The 19,678-nt window shown below is 34.3% G+C and overlaps 3 protein-coding genes across 6 annotated transcripts; 2 read left to right on the top strand and 1 right to left on the bottom strand.

Annotated features, from left to right (window-relative positions):
- Window positions 1-1,666: 1,666 nt before the first annotated feature.
- On the bottom strand, window positions 1,667-4,747 carry LOC132598899 (uncharacterized). Of its 4 annotated transcripts, none has more exons than XM_060312043.1 (4): window positions 4,644-4,747; window positions 3,513-3,690; window positions 2,488-2,713; window positions 1,667-2,310 (listed from the first exon to the last, which is right to left on the bottom strand). In XM_060312043.1, the coding sequence occupies exons 2-4, from the start codon at window positions 3,679-3,681 to the stop codon at window positions 1,962-1,964; spliced, it is 744 nt and encodes a 247-aa protein (XP_060168026.1). In that variant the 5' UTR covers window positions 3,682-3,690; window positions 4,644-4,747; the 3' UTR covers window positions 1,667-1,961. The 4 variants fall into 4 exon arrangements, with proteins under 4 accessions (XP_060168026.1, XP_060168027.1, XP_060168025.1 ...); XM_060312044.1 differs by lacking the exon at window positions 4,644-4,747 and adding an exon at window positions 4,178-4,596; XM_060312042.1 differs by lacking the exon at window positions 4,644-4,747 and having other exon boundaries at window positions 3,513-4,596.
- Window positions 4,748-8,896: 4,149 nt separating this feature from the next.
- On the top strand, window positions 8,897-12,820 carry LOC132598898 (uncharacterized). The gene is made up of 9 exons (XM_060312041.1): window positions 8,897-9,205; window positions 10,000-10,064; window positions 10,271-10,332; window positions 10,433-11,374; window positions 11,481-11,556; window positions 11,659-11,781; window positions 11,862-11,906; window positions 12,024-12,119; window positions 12,240-12,820. Exons 1-9 carry the CDS (start codon window positions 9,037-9,039, stop codon window positions 12,588-12,590), a joined length of 1,929 nt encoding a protein of 642 aa, XP_060168024.1. The 5' UTR covers window positions 8,897-9,036; the 3' UTR covers window positions 12,591-12,820.
- A 356-nt stretch (window positions 12,821-13,176) lies between these two features.
- Window positions 13,177-14,334, top strand: LOC132644661 (uncharacterized). Its single transcript, XM_060361262.1, has one exon. It carries the CDS (start codon window positions 13,177-13,179, stop codon window positions 14,332-14,334), a length of 1,158 nt encoding a protein of 385 aa, XP_060217245.1.
- The last annotated feature ends 5,344 nt before the right edge of the window (window positions 14,335-19,678 follow it).

Below are 19,678 nucleotides of genomic sequence, written 5' to 3'. Positions count from 1 at the left end.
TTACGGTAACGTCTTCATTGTCCTAGCATATTTTATCATCTACTTGGGGGAAAATATCTATCTGTGACGTTCAACTATTTTCTCCTCTCTCCTCCTCCTCCTTTTATCCTCCTTGTACTTTGTTTTTTTAATCGATGTTTCCTACGTTGGTGAACTGGTGATGGTGCTTGCTTAATTTAGCCTTCTTTTGGACCTTTATCTTATCATCTGACAGAGAACCAGGGGACTTCAGCCACACAGAGACATGGCTCAAGTTCCTTCTTCATTTTCCTATGTCGTTGGGCGAATTGATGTTATGGAAGAAAGACTTGAATGAGATGGTGAGGTTTGACATTGATCCTACCGCGTATCATTAATAAATAAATTAAAAAAAAATTAAGGAGAGAGATATAAATCTAACCTTTAATCTAATGGTAGTTAAATTAGTTAACTATCTTGATGAAGATAATGTAATTAGTCAACCAAAGAAGCAATAGGGGCGGGTTAAATTTTAGCATCCCACTTTTCTGTTTTAACTTGGCATATCATTTAAGTTATAACCTGAACACTTTCTTGTTTGCCAACTAGGAACAAAAAACTATAGTTTGCAAACACAGCTTCTTTTTTCAATTTTTCGTTCAAATATATTCGCTAATCACGAAATTGATTTCCTGAAGTTCTATAGCTAGATGGACATATTGCTTCTTAATTTGATTTGGTTCTCCACAAGCCAGTATATACATGTATAGAATGTCATGAACTTTGGCCAAGAGACCGTTTAAACTTCATGAATTTTTCCTATAGTTTGAATTACACATCCCAAACTCCAGAAATTTTTTCGAACTCCAGCATGTTACATGCAAAAGTTTCAAACACTGGTACATTGTGTTGAAGTTTTTTATGTTTTAACTAGGAGTTGTAGTCCAAATTGCATTTCGCATTAAAAAGGCAAACTTTTGAATATTTTTGAAATACAGTATAACTTAATAAGCGGATAGTTAGCTACTTGTACCAAAGTTAAGTCATCCACCAGTCCCAAGGGAAGCGATACAGAAGATGAGAAATGAAGCAGTTCTATGAACACCAATACACCATTTTGGTCTATGACAACATTTCATGGATTCAAAATCCTATAGACACTGGGAATCGTAATGCAATATGGAATAATCGATTGCAATAACCATTGACAATCTTAAATTAACCTCATAAAAGATGGGGTTAAGGAAAAAAATTATCAACAATCTCAAATGTAAGTATACCATAACACCTTCGCTGAATTTGTAAACTCAAGAGCAGCAACCTAAAAGCATTAGAACATGAAAATATTCCTGTTGCGGCTCATTAGGAAGTGATGGTAATGGCTGTACAATCCAGCAAGAATGTCAAAGTTAAATTTTGAGGGAAGCTTACTTGGATCTTTGAACATCTTCACAAACTAGTCCAAGCTTGCTGAGACCTTGTCAATCTCTGTTCCTCTCATGTTTAGTACAGTCAAAGAACAAACCAAAATTCAAAGCCCATCGCTATTATTCATTTCTTTCTTTGACATGAACAATGCTCAGGTAAAGCTGAAAACGTACATCAGTGTTGAAAAAGAAGACGATTTGAGTTAGTTGAGATCCAAAGCTCGAACCTGAGCCAAACTAGCAGAGCTAGGCCAAACAAAGCAGAGGCAGAGACAGGCGAGTTGAGGTCAAATTAACTAGTTTTCCATTCATGCTCTCAAAATACAATATACGAGTTATACGGACACTGTTTCTTGCTGAAGGTGACGTTGATTTTGGTTGAAGGGGAGGTGAGAAATGAAATGTCATCTTTACAGGAGAAATGTGCAAACCAAACAAGACTACACAATAAATGGAACTTCCACGAAGCAGGAACAGAAGTAGTGCCGTTTAACATCTGAACGAACCTCTGAATCAACAACCTCTGAATCAACAAAGAACAAAAAAGTTAATTTACACTGGTCAGGCGGCCAATATCTATTTGTGACGTTTGACTCTTTTCTCCTCTCTCCTCCTCCTTTTATCCTCCTTGTCCTTGGACTTCTTTTTTGATCCATGTTTCCTACAGCGGTGATGGTGCTTACTTGATTTAGCCTTCTTTTGGACTTTTATCTTATCATCTGATAAAGATTCATTTTCTGAAGAACCAGGGGAATTCAGCCAGACAGGCTTCTCTGGACCAATGACAACATCATATCCCTGTCTTTTGCTTAGCTTCATATCTGGACTTGCTGACTCTCTTTCTCTGGGATCCGGACTAGAAGGAAGGTACGGACCAGCTTCATCCATCCGTGACCCAACAGTTCCCCTTCCACGCTTGACCCTACTAATAACAAGATGTTCAATTAGCTCGGTGAGGCACAACGAGAGTTGTGACACCCAAAAGGACTAGGAAGTGGAAGTATAAGACTCAATGTATGCAGCCACATAGAGACGTGGTCCAATTTCCATCTTCATTTTCCTTTGTCGTTGCGTGAATAGATGTTTTGAAAGAAAGACTGACCTTGACTGTAAAAATTCCTCAATTTCAGCATCTCTGAAGCCTTCATCCTCACTTGAATGAGAATCCTGTATCTCTCTTTTCTTTGATCCACTTGTGCCTGAATGAGTATCACATCTCTCACGTGACCTCCTCTCTGAGGTACCATAACTCCCTTTGAGGCTGTTTTCAAGCTCCAGCTCTTTCTGCCTTAACTTCCACATTTCATTTACTTCAACAGCCCGGTTAGCTGCAATTGGTAAAATTTCAGAGCCACAAAAGATGCAACTAAGAGCACTAATATATAAACTGTCCGAGAAAGAAAATGCCTTGTGTCCTATACGTGCAGACTAATTTGCCCTTCAGATTAACCATACTTTCACATTTTCCGGTATGAATACCATAATTCATGTAGGTTCTTCACAAATCGAGTCCTACACAACCTACTAAGGCAGCAAAAAACATTCACACAACAAATCGAGGAAAAAGCAAATAAGCATTAGCATGGAGTAGTTATTATATTTATCTTGTACACAATTTGGATTTAGCTCATGTAGTATCTTGATTTCCTAATAGTCTTTGACTAGGTTAATTCTTCTCTAATTATAGTAAGAAGCTCCTGTTCCTATTTCTTCTTCTATTTCATTCAGTTTAAATTCTTTCGCAATTAGGCTTATGTTTTTGTGGTCTCTTTGTTCAACTCTGCCATACAGAAGTAAATTGTTAGAGAGCTCCCAGTTTTAGGTTAAAGAATCCCAAAATGCAAAGCAATAATAGACCTTACTCTAAGCGTTTATAATTTGTTTTGACTAATAATCTTTTGCACCACTCGGCTAGTCTAAGCTTTCACATTTATTGTCATTACTCTCTAAATTAGCTCAGCGAGAAGCTGGCAGCACTTAACACCAAATTTCTGCCTAGAGAAAGTAACCTTAGCCAGGTATCATGGTACTTTGCATGAAAGAGATTTTAAAAACCGGAAATGAGAAATAATGGATGAGACCATAACAAAAAGCTAGAACTAGAAGGGAAATAAAAGCGATACTTGCCTTGTTGTACTCCACGAACAGTTGCTGTCAAAAACCGTGAATTTGGTCGGCCCCTAACATTAGGCCGATGAAGATAAGAAAGTGCACCCTCTGACTCTGCTTGCCGCCGCAATTCTGCAGCCTCTTTCAAAAGAATCGTCGCAATTCTATTCTCTGTCTCCAAATCCATATCCAGCCCCTATAACATTACACATGAGGCAAAACCCAAAACCGCAAATGGTCAAATAAAGACATCTTGCAAGCAGAGGCAGATGCAAAATATAAGCAGCTCAGATTACATATTTACCAAATCTAAGAAGAATTTTGTATATATATTAAGTGATGCAAAAACTGCCTTTAAATCCTAGATTTGTCTCTATCTGTAGGTGACATATAAAATTAGAGGATCCCATAATCGTAGTGGGAAGGCAATGATGGCTTCTATCAATGTAAGTTGTCTGAAAGACAACATATTTGTTTTAACTATGCAAAACCGTAAACGGCCCAATAAAAACATCTTCTCTCTTCGTGATAACAATCAATAAATCAACCACGCCCCAGCCCCACACTAGTTGGGTTTGGCTACATGAATCCTTTATATCCGTTCCGCAATTCAGGCAAAGCTCACTCTAATACTCAATAATTTGTCTTTTAAGATAAACCAGGATTTCTAAAACTGAAGGTACCTTGCATCTATAGGTGATACGAAAAATTATTGGATACCATAACTACAAGGGATTCCAAATTGGCAGTCAATGAGCTATACAAGCCCCACCACATGTATCAGTATACAGAAAAATGGCATCTTTACACAACGAATATACAAGATTATCAAGTATTGATGAAAAACCAACGGATAATAAAATTATTAGATGGAATTCATACAGGATGTTTTTGTTATTCTATAATTAGATGGAATTCAAAAAAGACTTGAAATTTGAGACTTTCGTCAATCACAATATCATCACAAAAAAAGAAAGAAAAAAATAAATAAAATTTTCAAGATTCCTCAAATTTATTTTTCATAATGATAGGAATTTGATATTAAGCGCTTCAACACGAAAAATGAATGAAAAAGGGGATTAGGGTTTTAATTTCGTAGACGAAGGAAGGAGAGTAGAAAATGGAAAAAAAAGAAAGAGGGGAACTTACAACGAGAACTTGGCCTAGAGAGAGATGGAATTTCCTAGAAGAAAAGAGAGTGCCCTAATTTCAGAAATCAATTGGGAGTCACTGTTTTGGGCCTCTCTGTGAAATTCATTGGGCCTACTCCTTTCATTAGACTTTAACAGTGAAGTAATCTGGGAAATTTGCAGTAATGTCCTTGTTTTGGGCTGGTCTTTAATTTTTGGCCATAAAAATGAAAGTATTTAACTTTTGTCCTTCGCCTAAAACCTCAGGGTTCCGGGTTTGAACCCCTGTCAGACGAAAATTAAAAAAAAAATCGCTAAGCAGAGGTTGCCTACAGACTCTGCCCTATCGCAAACTATGCCTTAGCAAAGACAAAGTTTGATCAGGCATAATTTGCTTGCAAACTATGCTTTAGCAAAGGCAAAATTTTGCCTTAAGATAGAGTTTTGAAGGCAAAATTCTGTCTTGCGAATCCAAACCCCTACCTTGCGAAATTCCTTCTTTTTTTTTACTGAGCTGGGGTTCAAACCCAGAATTTTGGGGTATTAGGTGAAGGCCAAAAATTAAAGACCACCAATTTAAGGGGCAAAAATTAAAGACCATCCCAAAAGAAGGACAATCAGCGCAAAAAAATGAAGTAATCTCGCCGGCGGTGCATCATTTTTTTTTGGTGATTCAAACCTTGTTGGTGAAGGTTTGAATCCCCACATTGTAATCCCCTCCCCCATTCCCCCTTCCCCTACCCCCTATGCAATAAAATAATTTTGAAAAAAAAAAAAAAACTCTACCTTAAGGTAGAGTTTGTCTTATGCCTGAAGGTAGGCGGAATTTTGCATGCATGCTCTACCTTAAGGTACAGTATTAAACTCTGCCTTGAGTTAGAGTTTTGCAGGCACACTCTACATACTTGCGAAAATTTTTAAATTTTTGATTGAGCGGGGTTCGAACCCGAAACCCAAAAGTTTTAGGCGAAAAACAAAAATTAAAGATTTTCAATTTGATGGATAAAAATTAAAGACCACCCCAAATAAGGGCATTCATGCGAATTGCCCGCAGTGCATCGCAATTACTATGGTATAAAGTTTACAATTAAAAAAATATGGATAGGCTAATAAAAACGGGTTAAAAGATAGTATGTACTAGTGAATATGTCCGCGCTTTACGTGGTTGAGAAGAAAAATTACTTACATTGTTAAATAATCTATGTAATGAAGCAACTTTAATTAATTAAAAAAAATAAATCTTTCAATAAGACTTATCACACAAAGTGGTGAGTAACACTACTTTTTTTTTCTTGACGACATAAACTGATGAGTAATTCAATAAGCAGTCTAATTGAAAAAATATACTAATTTGAAAATTCATGATCTTGAGATAGAACATGTAAAATCACAACTTTCGAAAACTATAAATAGACAAACAAAATAATAAAGGATGTTGAGAAAAAAAGAGAAAATCATGCAAATAAACGTTCAATAATGTTCAAACTTAGCAGGTGGATCCGTACATTCCATAGCAAAGTGAAAATATCTGTATTTGTAAGCTAATTGAATTACATGTTAAATTGTCTAGAAATTTAAATGTAAACTATTAAGCAAGCAAAAATGAATGAGGGTATAATGGAAAATATAATCCTATAAAATGCTAAAAGTTTTTTATAAGTGGATAGCAAGTATAACCCTATAAAAATAGGGGGACTATATCACGAAAAAACTATTATTATGAAAAGTATATTTAATTTAAACATCTAAAAATGGTGTTTAGCAAGTTACAATTTTATATTAAATATGATGTGGAAATTTGAGCCTAAAAAAAGTTTGCTGATATCAAAATCCACCAAAATAACACAATGAAGATATAAAAATAAAAAGCACCCCAAACCGTCAAGCTCTTCGTTTCCCAACTCAAAATTAAACAGAATCGAAACCCGATTCTATTGCTTGTCTCATTCGCTGTCACTGAAAGATATTTGCCGTTGGCGGTAACTGAAAAAATGAAGAAGATTTTTTATGATAGAATTTCCTATCATCTCTTCCCCCCCTCTTTCTATTATATATTGAAAGCCGTTAGCACAAAAACATAATTGATTAGTATCCGTCATCAAGTTCTACATATATTTCGAGAGCTTCTAAGGAGGGTTAGGCTATAACCTTTGCAACACCAAGAAATGAAGCTCCTAGTTGAAACTTGAATAACGACTCCATCTACCTTGTGATAATCATCCACATAAACGGTTGGCCCATTATTATTACAGAGTGTTCGTATACAATTCAGCAATATCTTCAAATTTAACGATATCTTCAAATTAAAACCAAAATAATTCAAATCCAAATTTATATACTGATCAACCTGCAAAAAATTAAAAACCTAAAATCAATAGAATATGAAGAAAAAAAAAAACTAAACCATAAAGGGAAGAAAGAAACACCAAAATCTAACGCTTTAAGCACTTTGATTTTCACTTTTCAGTAATTCCAACAGGAAAGCTTCAACTAAAAATTAAAGCACAACATTTTCAACTAATATCAATTAAGATAGGAAGAAAGAGTGATAATTGCTATTCTAATATTAAGTATTTATAGAGCCTGTTTGGATGGGCTTATGCCTATAAGCTGTTTGCAGCTTATAAGCTAAAAAAAATAAGTTGGGGTAGTCTAACTTTTTTTTTGGCTTATAAGCTGTTTTAGATAAGCTAAGTTAAATGAGTCCAATTATATTTTTGAGCTTATTTTAAACACAAAATGACTTTAAGCTGGCCAGTCAAACACTCAAAAAAGCTGAAAATAACTTATAAGCAACTTATAAGCCAATCCAAACGGGCTCATAGTTGAAAAAACTGGTCTCAAATACATATAAAATTTACATTGGAAAAGGTCTCCAAATATATATAAAAAAACTATAAAATCTACCTAAAATAAAGAAAGTAGGAGAAGAAGCAAAAAAAAAAGAGCAGGTTACACTGAACCACAATTTCAGAAAGCTGCAAATTTATAAGAAAAATGGGGAATGGGATCTGTAACTGTTACATGAAGAGGGGAAGATTATAACTTACAAGAGTTATTTGTATTTGGGTCGGAGGCTAGCAAAGATATTTAATGAGTAATTGCTTATGAATTAATGAGGCAACTGATGGGATTTCTGTTTTAAAAAATGAGGCAACGGATGGGTTATAAAACTTATCACATAAATGGAAAAATTAGGAATTTATTTTTATGCAGTAGAGACTTCGTTGTCTTTTAATATAGTGGCTTTTATTATATAGATAGATTATTTATTGCCTTTACATAGGCTTTTAATTATAGTTAATGAGAAGAATGATGCAAAAAAATGTCAAAAAAAGGAGATAAAAGATAAATAGGAATGATAGTCATAGAGAAGTGTCACATCACTTTGTCTATGCGTAGCTTTATATTATATATAGATATAGATTTATGACTCTCACTAGCTATGAGGTAGTTTAAGAAGTGAATTTTATGTGATAATAAACTAACCATCAATTTACGACCAATTAAACTGATTTTATCAGAATTACCAATTAAATAATGATTAAAAATCCAAAGAAAAACAACTCCTAGCTTTATCTCAGTTAACATTTTCAGGACGTTTATTTGTTCATCAATTTGAAAGAAGACAATAAGCATTTCTTTCATTCAATTAAAGCGGGTATTACATTAATTTTGACTAAGCGATTAACGAGAGTATAATTAATATACGCAAATGTATAGATTTTGGGATTTACGCCATCTCAAAAGCTAGTTCATTTGATAATTATATCAAAAATTAAAAAAGAAAATCAAATTCACATCCTACCACTAACTTGAGACAACTTGACAATTTAAGAATTTTAGCTATTCGAATTGGCAATATAGGTAAATACCTTCAACAACATATAACCCCCATAGTGAATTTGACATGATGATATGAAACATATAGTAATAACCTACTACCAGTTAAACTTCAAGGAAGTGTAATAATTATTTGCACTGCATACGACTTTAGGTTGTGTTTGGTATGAAGGAGAATGTTCATGTTACTGATATTTTTCTGAGAAAAAATAGATTTTTTATTTATTTTCTAGTGTTCGGTAAATAAGTAAAAAGTATTATCCTAAACCCAGAAACTCTTTCCTCTATACCAAACACACCCTAAAACCTTTTATCCTTTCTTTTCCCCAGATAATATTTGACTTACATCTTCAATTTTATTCTTGATTTGGGGAAGTTATGAGAAGTTACAAATGTAACCCTGGATGGGGACCAAAATGCCAATCGTAACGGCTACTTACAGACATGTCAGTTGTTTAAAACTCAGACCGCCTTTCTCGCTTGTCATCATAGAAAAACACACAAACGAACCCCACATTCTTTCCTACCGTTTCTCTGTCTTCGAATTGACGCTCCAGTGTTTTGTGAAAATGGCAGAAGTGAAGCATCAGCCTGAAATCGAGCCGGAGATGGACGTAAACGAAGGAGGAGAAGACGATGAAGTTTTTTACGAGAGAATCGAAGCCCCAAAGTTTGTAGACTTCTCCACTCCCGACCACTACTGCCCCGATGATCGTTACTGGTTCTGCTTGCGTGTTGGTATGTAAACTTCCCTTCTTTATTGTCCATAATATTAAATGTTTGGTCCTTAATTAAACTCTCTACTGTTTACTTATTTTTTTTTTTTGCATTTAATGATTGACTGTTAGTTTGAGTTCATGTCTCTTAACTAAGAGCTACGATTGAACTTCATAAGTTTCTTTAGATATCAGTAGCTCTAGTTCTTGTCCATATTTTTACTGCGATTGTCAATCTGATCTGAAATTTTGTAGTCTTCTATCTTATGATGAATTTAACCTAGTCCTAGTTTTAGCCACGTAACTAGTAAAGTTGTTGCCATGTTTACCAGGAGGTCACGGTGGGTTGAGCCGTGGTAACAACCTCTTGAAGAAATGCAGAATAAGGCTGTGTACAATACACCCTTGTGGTCCGGTCCTTCCCCAAACCCGCGCATAGCGAGAGCTTGGTGCACTGGGTTGCTCTCTCTCTTTTTTTTTTTTTTACCTGCGGAAGTCAAATATAAGTAGGAATTTGTGATACTCTAACTAGTCAAGATTGTTCAAAAAGATGTACTGTATGAGATTGGTAGTTGCTTCTATATTATTGTACAAGTCAGTGGAGATAGTGAGTAGGATATTGGATTTTAAGTTAGTTGATGCAGACTATAGCACCACACTTACTTTAGTGGTATTTCAACCTTAGAAAGCCTAATTTTAGTGGCGAGTTTACGATTTCAGTAACTTATTAGTTGTTGGTTGGAGGAATGCTAGTTAACAATTTCTAGAACTTTTTAGTTGTCCAAACTCCAAAAGTATGCCTTTTTCTGTTTTCAGGCTGCGACCAAAAACATGAAGAAGATATGGACTCTGAGAAAATCTACAAGGATTTTGTTCTCCGAGTAAGTTCCTTGTTAGCAATTTTTCCCTCTTGATATAATGACTAACATGAGCTTAGATTAAATGGAGTGATATGAGCAGCGAGGATTCACGTAGCTAGCCCCAGTTTGCTTGAGATTGAGGCGTAGTAGTAGTTGTATATAATGACTAATAGCCTTATCGATATTGTACTGAAATTCTAATCTAATGCTATTTTCTTTCGACTCAGGTAATGGCTGCTAGGAGCCCCAATGTAAGACTTCAGAAAGCACTAATCAGACGTGCTGCAGGGTATGTGAAGTAGATCAAATAATACTACAGTTGAAGTTAAAAGTTAAATCTCATTGTTCCCTACTTGACAATTGACGCCAATTTAATTTTTATGTCCCAGGAAGAATATAAAATGTCCACTCACTGTGCCAGCAAAATCTTCCAAGTCTAGACTCTCAAAGTTAGCTGCTGTTTCAAACATTTCTCGAAAACTGATTGACGACAACGAGAAGGTTAGTCATCCTTCAAAGCCAACTTCCACTCCAAAAATCAGAGGAAAGCAAGTTGCTGCCAAGTATCTTACTACCCCTAGGAACAAAAAGTGCATCTCAAATCCGAATTCCTTTCGTAGTGTGCAAAATCCAAAACCTGCAGCTCTTGCTGTTCCAAAGAATAGAACCATAGCAAAGGCTTTGGTCTTCAACTCCCCGAAGAAAGCCATCAGTTTAAAGAAATCAGTGGAACTGCGAATTCCCTTAACCAAATTATGTCAAGGAATCAAGAAGCTAGAGATTACAGATCAAAAGAAGCGTCTAATGGATTACTCCGGAAAGTCAAAGGATACAAAACCTAATCGCGGAGATCCTTTGAGGAACAAAAATACTCAGAAGGACAAAAGCAAGACCCCCAAGAATACTGGAAAGTCTAAAACTCGAGTACCAAGGGAAGACAGACCTGTACACTCAACTAACATTCAGTGCCAAGCTAAATTGGATACGCCGTGCGGCTCCAAGAACATGGCAGCAAATGAATGCAGCAAGCCAGAGACTGATTTAGCGTTGGCATACGGTAACAAAGATTCTACACAGCCAGAAACTAATGTCTGCTCAGCTTTACAATCAACCAAAAATCAGGATTTGGCATCAGATGCCGTGACAGATGAATTGAACTGCAATGCTGATCACAAAGATTTGGTTGGAAATGATCAGCCACAAAGTCAATTATCTAGTGGAGAGGATCATAGTGGTACTGAAATGAATACTTCAGAAGGTGCAGCACATCACCATAGTGAATGCATGGACAATGATGACAAAGAGAATGTTTCAATTCCCGATGAGAACAGGTCTAGCTTGCTTTTGTTGACATTTCTTAATCCAAAATCTCTTCAAACTATCTTTTACACAACCATTTGTCACATTGGTGCTTATGTGTGTCAAATTTGATTGCAGAAGTCTCAGCAACAATATAAACCAGGCTGGTCAAAAGGTTCTTGGTGTACAGAAGATGCAAAAAGTCATCAAGAAGGTATTTTCTTTTCTTCTATTACTTTTAGCTTTAGCCTTCAAATGAGATAATTTCTATGAATGCAATGTTATGACCAGTGTGTGATATGATTGATGTGTACAGAATGCTCAACCAGTGGCCAAGAATCTTAAAGAGGGTTTACTTTCCACAAATGCTGGTGCTTCAGGGATGAAGCCCAAGAAGCCAAAGCCTACAAATCCTAAACCTTTCAGGCTAAGAACTGATGTAGGCAATTCTACCCTCTAGTTTACTTGATCTAATAGTAAGTATTCTTGAATGCTTACAACAGAGTAATGGATTTTCAGGAAAGGGGAATTCTTAGGGAAGCTGACCTACAAAGGAAAAAACAGGTAACTGATATTCAATTGATCTTTTTATTTCCGCAACTTAGGCAAACCATCTTCTTCAGGAATTCTGTCACCACGGTAACTAAATATTCTCTTGAATATGTTGTTTCTTGTATTTAGGGCAATGTAGAATATCATGACGAAGAAAACAGATGTAATGAAGATAGTACTGAAGGCAATGCGAGAGATTCAAAGGGCTTGCGAAATGATTTATCCGTAAGTGTCATGTATCTCGAGGTTTTCTTTAATTTGTTAGCATGTTTCATGTTTTACCAGAATCAATTGGCTAGAGAGGTAGGAATATTTCTGAACCACGTCATATCGAATAATTTGCAGAAGGAGAGTGGCATAAAAAGCAATAAGACTTCAGACGGGAAAGTGAGATTAAGGAAATCAAGTATAACACCAGAGAGATCTCAGGCTACACAAGCAAAAACAACCAACTTAAGAAATGCTAAATCTCCCATGGGTTCATGTTTGAGACAAGGTCAGGAACTCTCTGTAATACAAGAAGGGAAGCTTCATGAAAATGGCTCGGCAACCCTGCCCCGAGCTAAAGCTTTGACGCCTTCCAGAACGTTATCTCGTGGAAGAAGGCCTTTGACAATCCCGAAGGAGCCGCACTTCCACACCGCGCACCGGCCCAAAAGTTGCACAAGAAACTTAGTGGAACGAGTGCCCTTGTAAAGAATTCAATTAATTCTTGAGTTGTGTGTATGTACTTCAAATGATTCATTTGAGTCAAACCTTAACTTTTGACTTATGCATGCACAGAAGTTGCAAAAGAAACTTAGCGTAACAAGCACCAGCACCCTTGTAATATTGGAAGTGAATTCATTTAATTCTTGAGTTGTGTATGTACTTCAAATGACTCATTCGAGTCAAACCTTAAATCTTTTCCATCTTCTCCAACATTCCATCTCCGGTCTCACTGGAAATCTCACTGAAAGTGTGAGGACAAGGCTGCAACAGACATATGTTCTTTATCTGGAGAATCTAGATCGTGGCTTTCTTTCTGCACTTAATACTTTTTAACTACTTTAGATGGTGAGTTCCATATGGTGGTGGGTTTTTTAATCAAGCATCTAAAACGGTCAAGTCAACTCAACTATTTAATTGAGTCATATAAACAACCAAAAAAGTTGTGTCCCAAGAGGTCAACTACCTTGGAGGCTACGGTTTCTGGTGTTTTTTAATATAAAAAAAACAGCAGGAACATGTAGGTAGCTATTATTAAAAGGTGCATATTTTAAGTTCCAGAGTATCTCAAAACATGGGTTGTCAAAAAAGGAAGGAGAAGCTTGTCAAACCTCAAGAAAAGGCTAAAAGCTTTGTGGAGCCATGGCCAAATCTCCCTCAACAGCTCCTCAACTTTATAGGAAGGCAACATCCCGATGAAACCGATCGTCTAATGGAAAACATCAGCTTCCGTGGTGTTGCAAAATCATGGAGAGCAGGACCTAAGCAATGTAGTGACGCACGATTACCATGGCTTGAACTTTCCGAGAAAGATAATTACTGCCAGTCCAAGACTCTTCAAGAGCATACTCTCAACATTCCATTTCGACCAGGTGAATATTGGTGGTACGGTAGAAGGTCATGGGATAATCCATGGACGCGTTTTCATGGATGTTCACACGGGTTGATTGTCGCTGGAGGGAAGGGTCCTGAAGAGTACTGTCTCTTGATTCCTGGTCCAAGAAACAGTTATTGGACTATTCCCCCTTGGGACTCCACAATTCCATTCAAGTTTGCAACTCTGTCTTCATCTCCTTCCAACAATTACAATTGTTGTTCTTTGATGGTGTTAACAGGATGTTCCAATCCATCTTTCATGATTTCTCATCTAGGATATCAAAATAAACGGATGAAAGAAGAAAGCACCTTGCTTGACCCTAACTGCTCAAAAAGGCAACTTATGCAATTTACTAATGCCATTGGCTTTGAAGGTAAGTTCTATGCATTAAGTTTGCAAGGTACTTTAGCGGTTATTGAAGAAACTGAATCTAAGTTTCAAGTCACCAAATTAAGCAGAAGCCGAGGTGTTCCATCAGTTTTCTCGAAACATTTCACAGAGTATCTTCTTGAGTCCAATGGAGAGATGTTGTTGATTTTCTTGATATCAGAACAATCAACTAGGAAGGTGGACAAAGTGGAAATGTTCAAGCTCCAGATCGATGACCTATCATGGTTAAAATTGGACAACCTTGGAAATAGAACATTATTTGCAGGGACTAATTGTTGTATGTCAGTCACTGCTAGTAAACTGGGCTGCAGAAGCAATTGTGTCTATTTCAATGAGCTTGCTACTAATACTTGGCAGTACAATGAAATGGAAAGTGCTACTGTTTTTTCCTGTTTGGATGATTATGGTTGTCAAACAAGAAGTCCAGTATGGGAAGTGCCAATAGTGAAGAGCAATTTCTTGTAAGATGAAGAATATGTCAATTCCAGTTTCACTTGTGTATGTGTCAATTATAATTGCACTTGTATTAAATTGTTGTATTACCATATTGATATATACTTGAGCACCATAATGCTATTCAACTTAGTCTTCCAATAGCCATAACTTACAACTTCTAAAAGGTAAACCATTTCACTATGCGCAATTCCATCCACGCCCTATGCTAGATTTACAGGTTGTACTTTCCCGTTAGTCTTGAATGTTGAGAAAATAAAAAGAACGGAAAACATAGAATTAAGACAGTTATGAGTTCCATTCCATTTTCTTTTTACTTATTGTCTTCTTTACTTTGATCATTTTAATACTGTTTGCGTTAAATATTGTTCGATTTGTGCACAGTTATAGGCCTCTTCCTACCCAATCGACCTTAAAGAATTTTGTCTCTACACACATTAAGAGCTTATTAGTTGTTTCAACACTTCTATGCAATAATTGCTTATTGACAAATTAATTTTACTATCTAAGAATATTTTTTTTGACTCTTGATGCTAATCAACTAACTCAAATGGAATCTTATTTTCTGAGAGCTTATTAGTTGTTTCAACACTTCTATGCAATAATTGCTTATTGACAAATTAATTTTACTATCTCAGAATATTTTTTTTGACTCTTGATGCTAATCAAATAACTCAAATGGAATCTTATTTTCTGAAAATACGACTTTTTCCAAAAATAATCAATTGTCTTGCCATACTAACCAAAAAATATTTTCATTTGTTTCAATTTATGTATCTTACTGTCTTTTTTAGTCTATTTCAAAAATAATATCATTTTTTTTAATTTTTAGTAACTCTTTTATTAAGATCAAAAGATTTAAAAATCTCCTCGCATTTTTAACTGTAGTCAAACTAGTCAGACGCATAAATTATAACGAAAAAAGTATGATTTACTAACATAAATTATAACGAAAAGAGTATGATTTATGCTCTCGTTAAACTAGTCAGATGCATAAATTATAACGAAAAGAGTATGATTTAAACTCTAGTCAAATTAGTCAGACACATAAATTATAACGAAAAGGGTATGATTTATGCAAATTAAATTGTTTAAAGAGCCTAAAAAGATTTTTAAGATAGTCTGATTATGCATATTAAATGTAATTTTCATAATCTGCGTAATCAGCAACACATTAGTAAGTACAGTTATATCCGTTTCTCTTTTGCTCCTCCTCCTCCCCCCCCCCCCCCCCCCCCCCCAACACACACACACCCCCACTTAATTAAACAGACTGAATAAAATTTAAAAGTTCTTTTTCTTTTATTTGCAACGATCTTAATATATTAATTCCTAAAAAGTGTTAATACCATAATGTACTAAAAGTTAGTGCACCAAAAAAATGTAAGATTCAACGTAAGATCTAAAAAAGAAAAATTTCTAGACGGACTTGTGATTTCATATGCTCGATTAATAACAACCATGTTTTATGAATTATAATTACGGTTTTCAAAATAATTATATAATTTGGTTCAAGTAAAAAACATCAAACTACATTTTACATTTATTCTTGTTGAGAAATTAGTGAATTTATTTATAAATAAAATAACATTAACAATAAAAAATTTGACACTTTAAACTAATATTAATATATGCTAATTCTAGTTAAATCATACAAAATATAAAAAATAACTACTTTTCTTATTTTCGACTTTCTTTTTCCTTTCAAAAAATGCATGTAAGATATTTCTTCCTTTTGCTTAGTCTAAGTGGAATATTATTTTGTAAAATTTACATCTTAATAATATTATAATTATGCTATAAGTCTCAAGTAGTTAGAGTCTACTAAATGAAAAAATTAAATCATGTCTTAATGTAGCGACGTACCTAATAATTTTGTTCCTTCCCCTTTTTTAAAGGATAGATTTTGAAATTTGTTTTCTATTATACAAAATTATGTTAAAATATTGTACTTAAATTTATATTTTTAAAATAAAATGATTATTTTAAATTTATATTTTTAAAATAAAATGATTATTAAGATATAAGATTAGGAGAATTTTAACTATAATCTTAGAATGTACAAAATGAAAATATCATCTACAAAGCAATTTCTAATACCAAATGAGTGCTTCAAAGTTATCATTTTCTTACCTATGTAAAGGAATAAAGTGCGGCTAAATATATGACATAAAAAAAGTTATTGTACATTCAAAAAGTTGAACTAAGGGGCCATTTATTACCCAAAAAGGTTTGGAATTTTTTTGATTCATTGGAAACTTACTTGATACATGTTGCAATAAATATCAAATATAAGGGTAGTTTTGTAAAAGCAAATACTTTTGGTTAACAAACTCCACAACCAAATACTCAAATGGAACCAAGGACGATAAAATCTTTTCGTTGCCACTTATTACATATAGTAAAGTGTCATGGTTAAAGGTTTAAGTCGGAGATTGTTGGGATATATGCTATTAATCATGTGTTTGTATATAGTATATTATAGAACAATTATTTATTTAATTTTAATAAAGAGTTAAATAGATCATGCACTAGTATGTGTGTCCTTTACTTATATAGTAGATGATTTAGTGTGTAGAGTTCTGCTTATACACGGAAGATTAAATCATATAAAGTTTTATGTTCACAATCTAAGATAGAAATTGGACAAAGCTATCGGTATGATTGTAGCACAAGATTAAATATAATTATCTTCATTATCGGAGCGGTATAGTTCCGACTTCTTGTGCTAGTACATTTTATATGTATTGAACGGACCAAGTGGAGATAAGTATTTTTGTACTGAATATATAAAACAATATCTCTTGCTCATTAAATGTACTTATACTCTTAATCTTGATATGATTATTATGATCAATGTGATTTATTCATTATTTTGATTTATTAAAAGGTGCGCCTCAATTGCGAGTCAATATATTCCCAATAAATTGGATAATGGCAAAGTACATTTGTGAAATAATTAGTTGATAGATTATAAGTTTATACGTTTTCATGTGAAAACCCTGTTGGTGGATTTTCTATTCGTCACATGAAATAAGTTAAGCGGAAGTATAAAAGATTTAATTAATCAATGAAATTAAATTGTCATTAATTTAATTTAATTGATTGCTATCTGTAATTTTAACATAGGGAGTTAAATAAGATTTAATGAAAGATTTCGAAATCAAATTGAGGAGTGCAATTACAGGTTTTTAGTGGAATAATCTGTAATTTATTGTGGTAGGATTAATTCATTCATATTTCGAATTAATGCTGCAAATGAAAGCCGGGTTATTTATTCTGTGGTTCCTGCTATGCATAATTAATTAGTGGACGTGAAAAATAAGTTTCTTGGAGAAAAAGTAGTCTCCAAGTTTTGGGACTAGGTTTACCATAATAGAATATTTTTCAGCCCTAAGAGGTATTTCTGATCCATAACATTTGCCCACACGAGTATTCTCTGTCCAAAGGCTAGTTAGATTACATAGCAGAAGACTGTAGTATGTGGAACTGGAGGATGATCGTGTCGACGATACTCACTCAATCTTGAATATTCAATCATCATCACGTTTCAAGAGATAAGTATCGATTATATGTTTGATTAAAATATGTAATTATGTATTGTCTATATTACATGCAAGTTCAATCCTGACTATTTGTTTTCAGTGTTTATGCCAGTATTCCATCAAGTAAGACCTAAGCAATGTAGTGCCAACGCACGATTAACATGGCTTGAACGTACCGACAAAGATTACTACCAGTCCAAGACTCAACAAGAGCATACTCTCAGCATCCCATTTCGACCAGGTGAATATTGGTGGTATGGTAGAAGGCCACAGGATAATCCTTGTACGTGCTTTCATGGCTGTTCACATGGATTGATTATCGCTGGAGGGAGGGATCCTGAAGAGTCCTGTCTCTTGATTCCTGGTCCATGAAACAGTTATTGGACTATTACCCCTCGGGACACCACAATTCGTTCAAGTTTGCAACTCTGTCTCCATCTCCTTCCAACAATTACAACTATTTACAAGGGCTGTTCTTTGATGGTGTTAACAGGATGTTCCAATCCATCTTTCATGATTTCTCATCTATGATATCAAAACAAATGGACGAAAGAAGAAAGCACCTGCTTGAGCCTAACTGCTCAAAAAGTCAACTTATGCAATTTAATGCCATTGGATTTGAAGGTAAGTTTTATGCTATAAGTTTGCAGGGTACTTTAGCGGTTATTGAAGAAATTGAATCTAAGTTTCAAGTCACTAAATTAAGCAGAAGCCGGGCGGTTCCATCAGTTTTCTCGAAACATTTCACGGATTATCTTCTTGAGTCCAATGGAGAGATGCTGTTGATTTTCTTGATATCAGAACAATCAACTTAGGCTTCGTTTGGACATGGTTTGAAACCATATTTGGACATGCTATTTGGATATTTTAAGGAGTATTTTTTCTTATACACATAAAAACTCCACAAGTTGTGAAAACTATCAAAACATTCTCAATTTTTATACAATCTTACCAAATGAGCAAGTCATAGTTCATAACAAAATTAATACGCTAATTCATAACAACCAGCTCAAAATTAATACTAGAAGACCTTTCTAAAAATACAACATCAATTGATCAAATTTTAGTTCAATAAATAAAATTAAACTATGGGTCTTTTTTTACAAAATTAAAAGGTTGGTAGACATAAATAAAATTTGGTGGAAGTTAATGAGATTGGTAAATGATTGATGGGGGTAATTGTTAAAAATAGCTACCAACTTATGAGTCTTTTTTTACAAAATATAAACTTATGGATTAAATTTTATATTTTAAAAAGTTGAAACCATTTGAAACCATGGTTTCAAATCATGACTGAAACGCTGATTTGAAAATTCATGGCCAATCGCCTACTTAGAACTTGGACAAAGTGGAAGTGTTCAAGCTCCAGATTGATGACCTATCATGGTTAAAATTAATTTTACTATCAAATAATATTTTTTGACTCTTGATGCTAATCAACTAACTCAACGGAGTCTTATTTTCTGAAATCCTACCTTTTTCCAAAAATAATCATTGGTCTTACCACAGTAACCAAAAAATACTTTCTATGTGTTTCAATTTGTGTATTTTACTTTCTTTTTTAATCTATTTAAAAAATAATATCATTTTTTTAAAAAAATTAGTAACTCTTTTATCTAAGATCAAAAGATTTAAAAATTTCCTGGCATTTTAAACTCTAGTCAAACTAGTCAGACGCATAAATTATGACGAACAGAGTGTGATTTACTAACATAAATTATAACAAAAAGGGTATGATTTATGCTCTAGTGAAACTAGTCAGACACATAGTATATAACGAAAAGAGTATGATTTATGCAAATTAAATTGTT

The sequence above is a fragment of the Lycium barbarum genome, chromosome 6 (genome assembly GCF_019175385.1).
Source record: "Lycium barbarum isolate Lr01 chromosome 6, ASM1917538v2, whole genome shotgun sequence".
Classification (NCBI taxonomy): domain Eukaryota; kingdom Viridiplantae; phylum Streptophyta; class Magnoliopsida; order Solanales; family Solanaceae; genus Lycium; species Lycium barbarum.
Note: the sequence above shows the minus strand (reverse complement) of the source record. Positions and strands in the feature narration are given on the sequence as shown.

Coding starts and splice junctions, on each gene's coding strand:
- LOC132598899 (XM_060312043.1), bottom strand. CDS start 3,681: ATGGATTTGGAGACAGAGAATAGAATTGCGACGATTCTTTTGAAAGAG. Junction 2,714..3,512: donor TGTTCGTGGAGTACAACAAG/GCAAGTATCGCT, acceptor TACCAATTGCAG/CTAACCGGGCTGTTGAAGTA. Junction 2,311..2,487: donor GAGGAATTTTTACAGTCAAG/GTCAGTCTTTCT, acceptor TCTTGTTATTAG/TAGGGTCAAGCGTGGAAGGG.
- LOC132598898 (XM_060312041.1), top strand. CDS start 9,037: ATGGCAGAAGTGAAGCATCAGCCTGAAATCGAGCCGGAGATGGACGTA. Junction 9,206..9,999: donor CTGGTTCTGCTTGCGTGTTG/GTATGTAAACTT, acceptor TTCTGTTTTCAG/GCTGCGACCAAAAACATGAA. Junction 10,065..10,270: donor ACAAGGATTTTGTTCTCCGA/GTAAGTTCCTTG, acceptor CTTTCGACTCAG/GTAATGGCTGCTAGGAGCCC.
- LOC132644661 (XM_060361262.1), top strand. CDS start 13,177: ATGGGTTGTCAAAAAAGGAAGGAGAAGCTTGTCAAACCTCAAGAAAAG.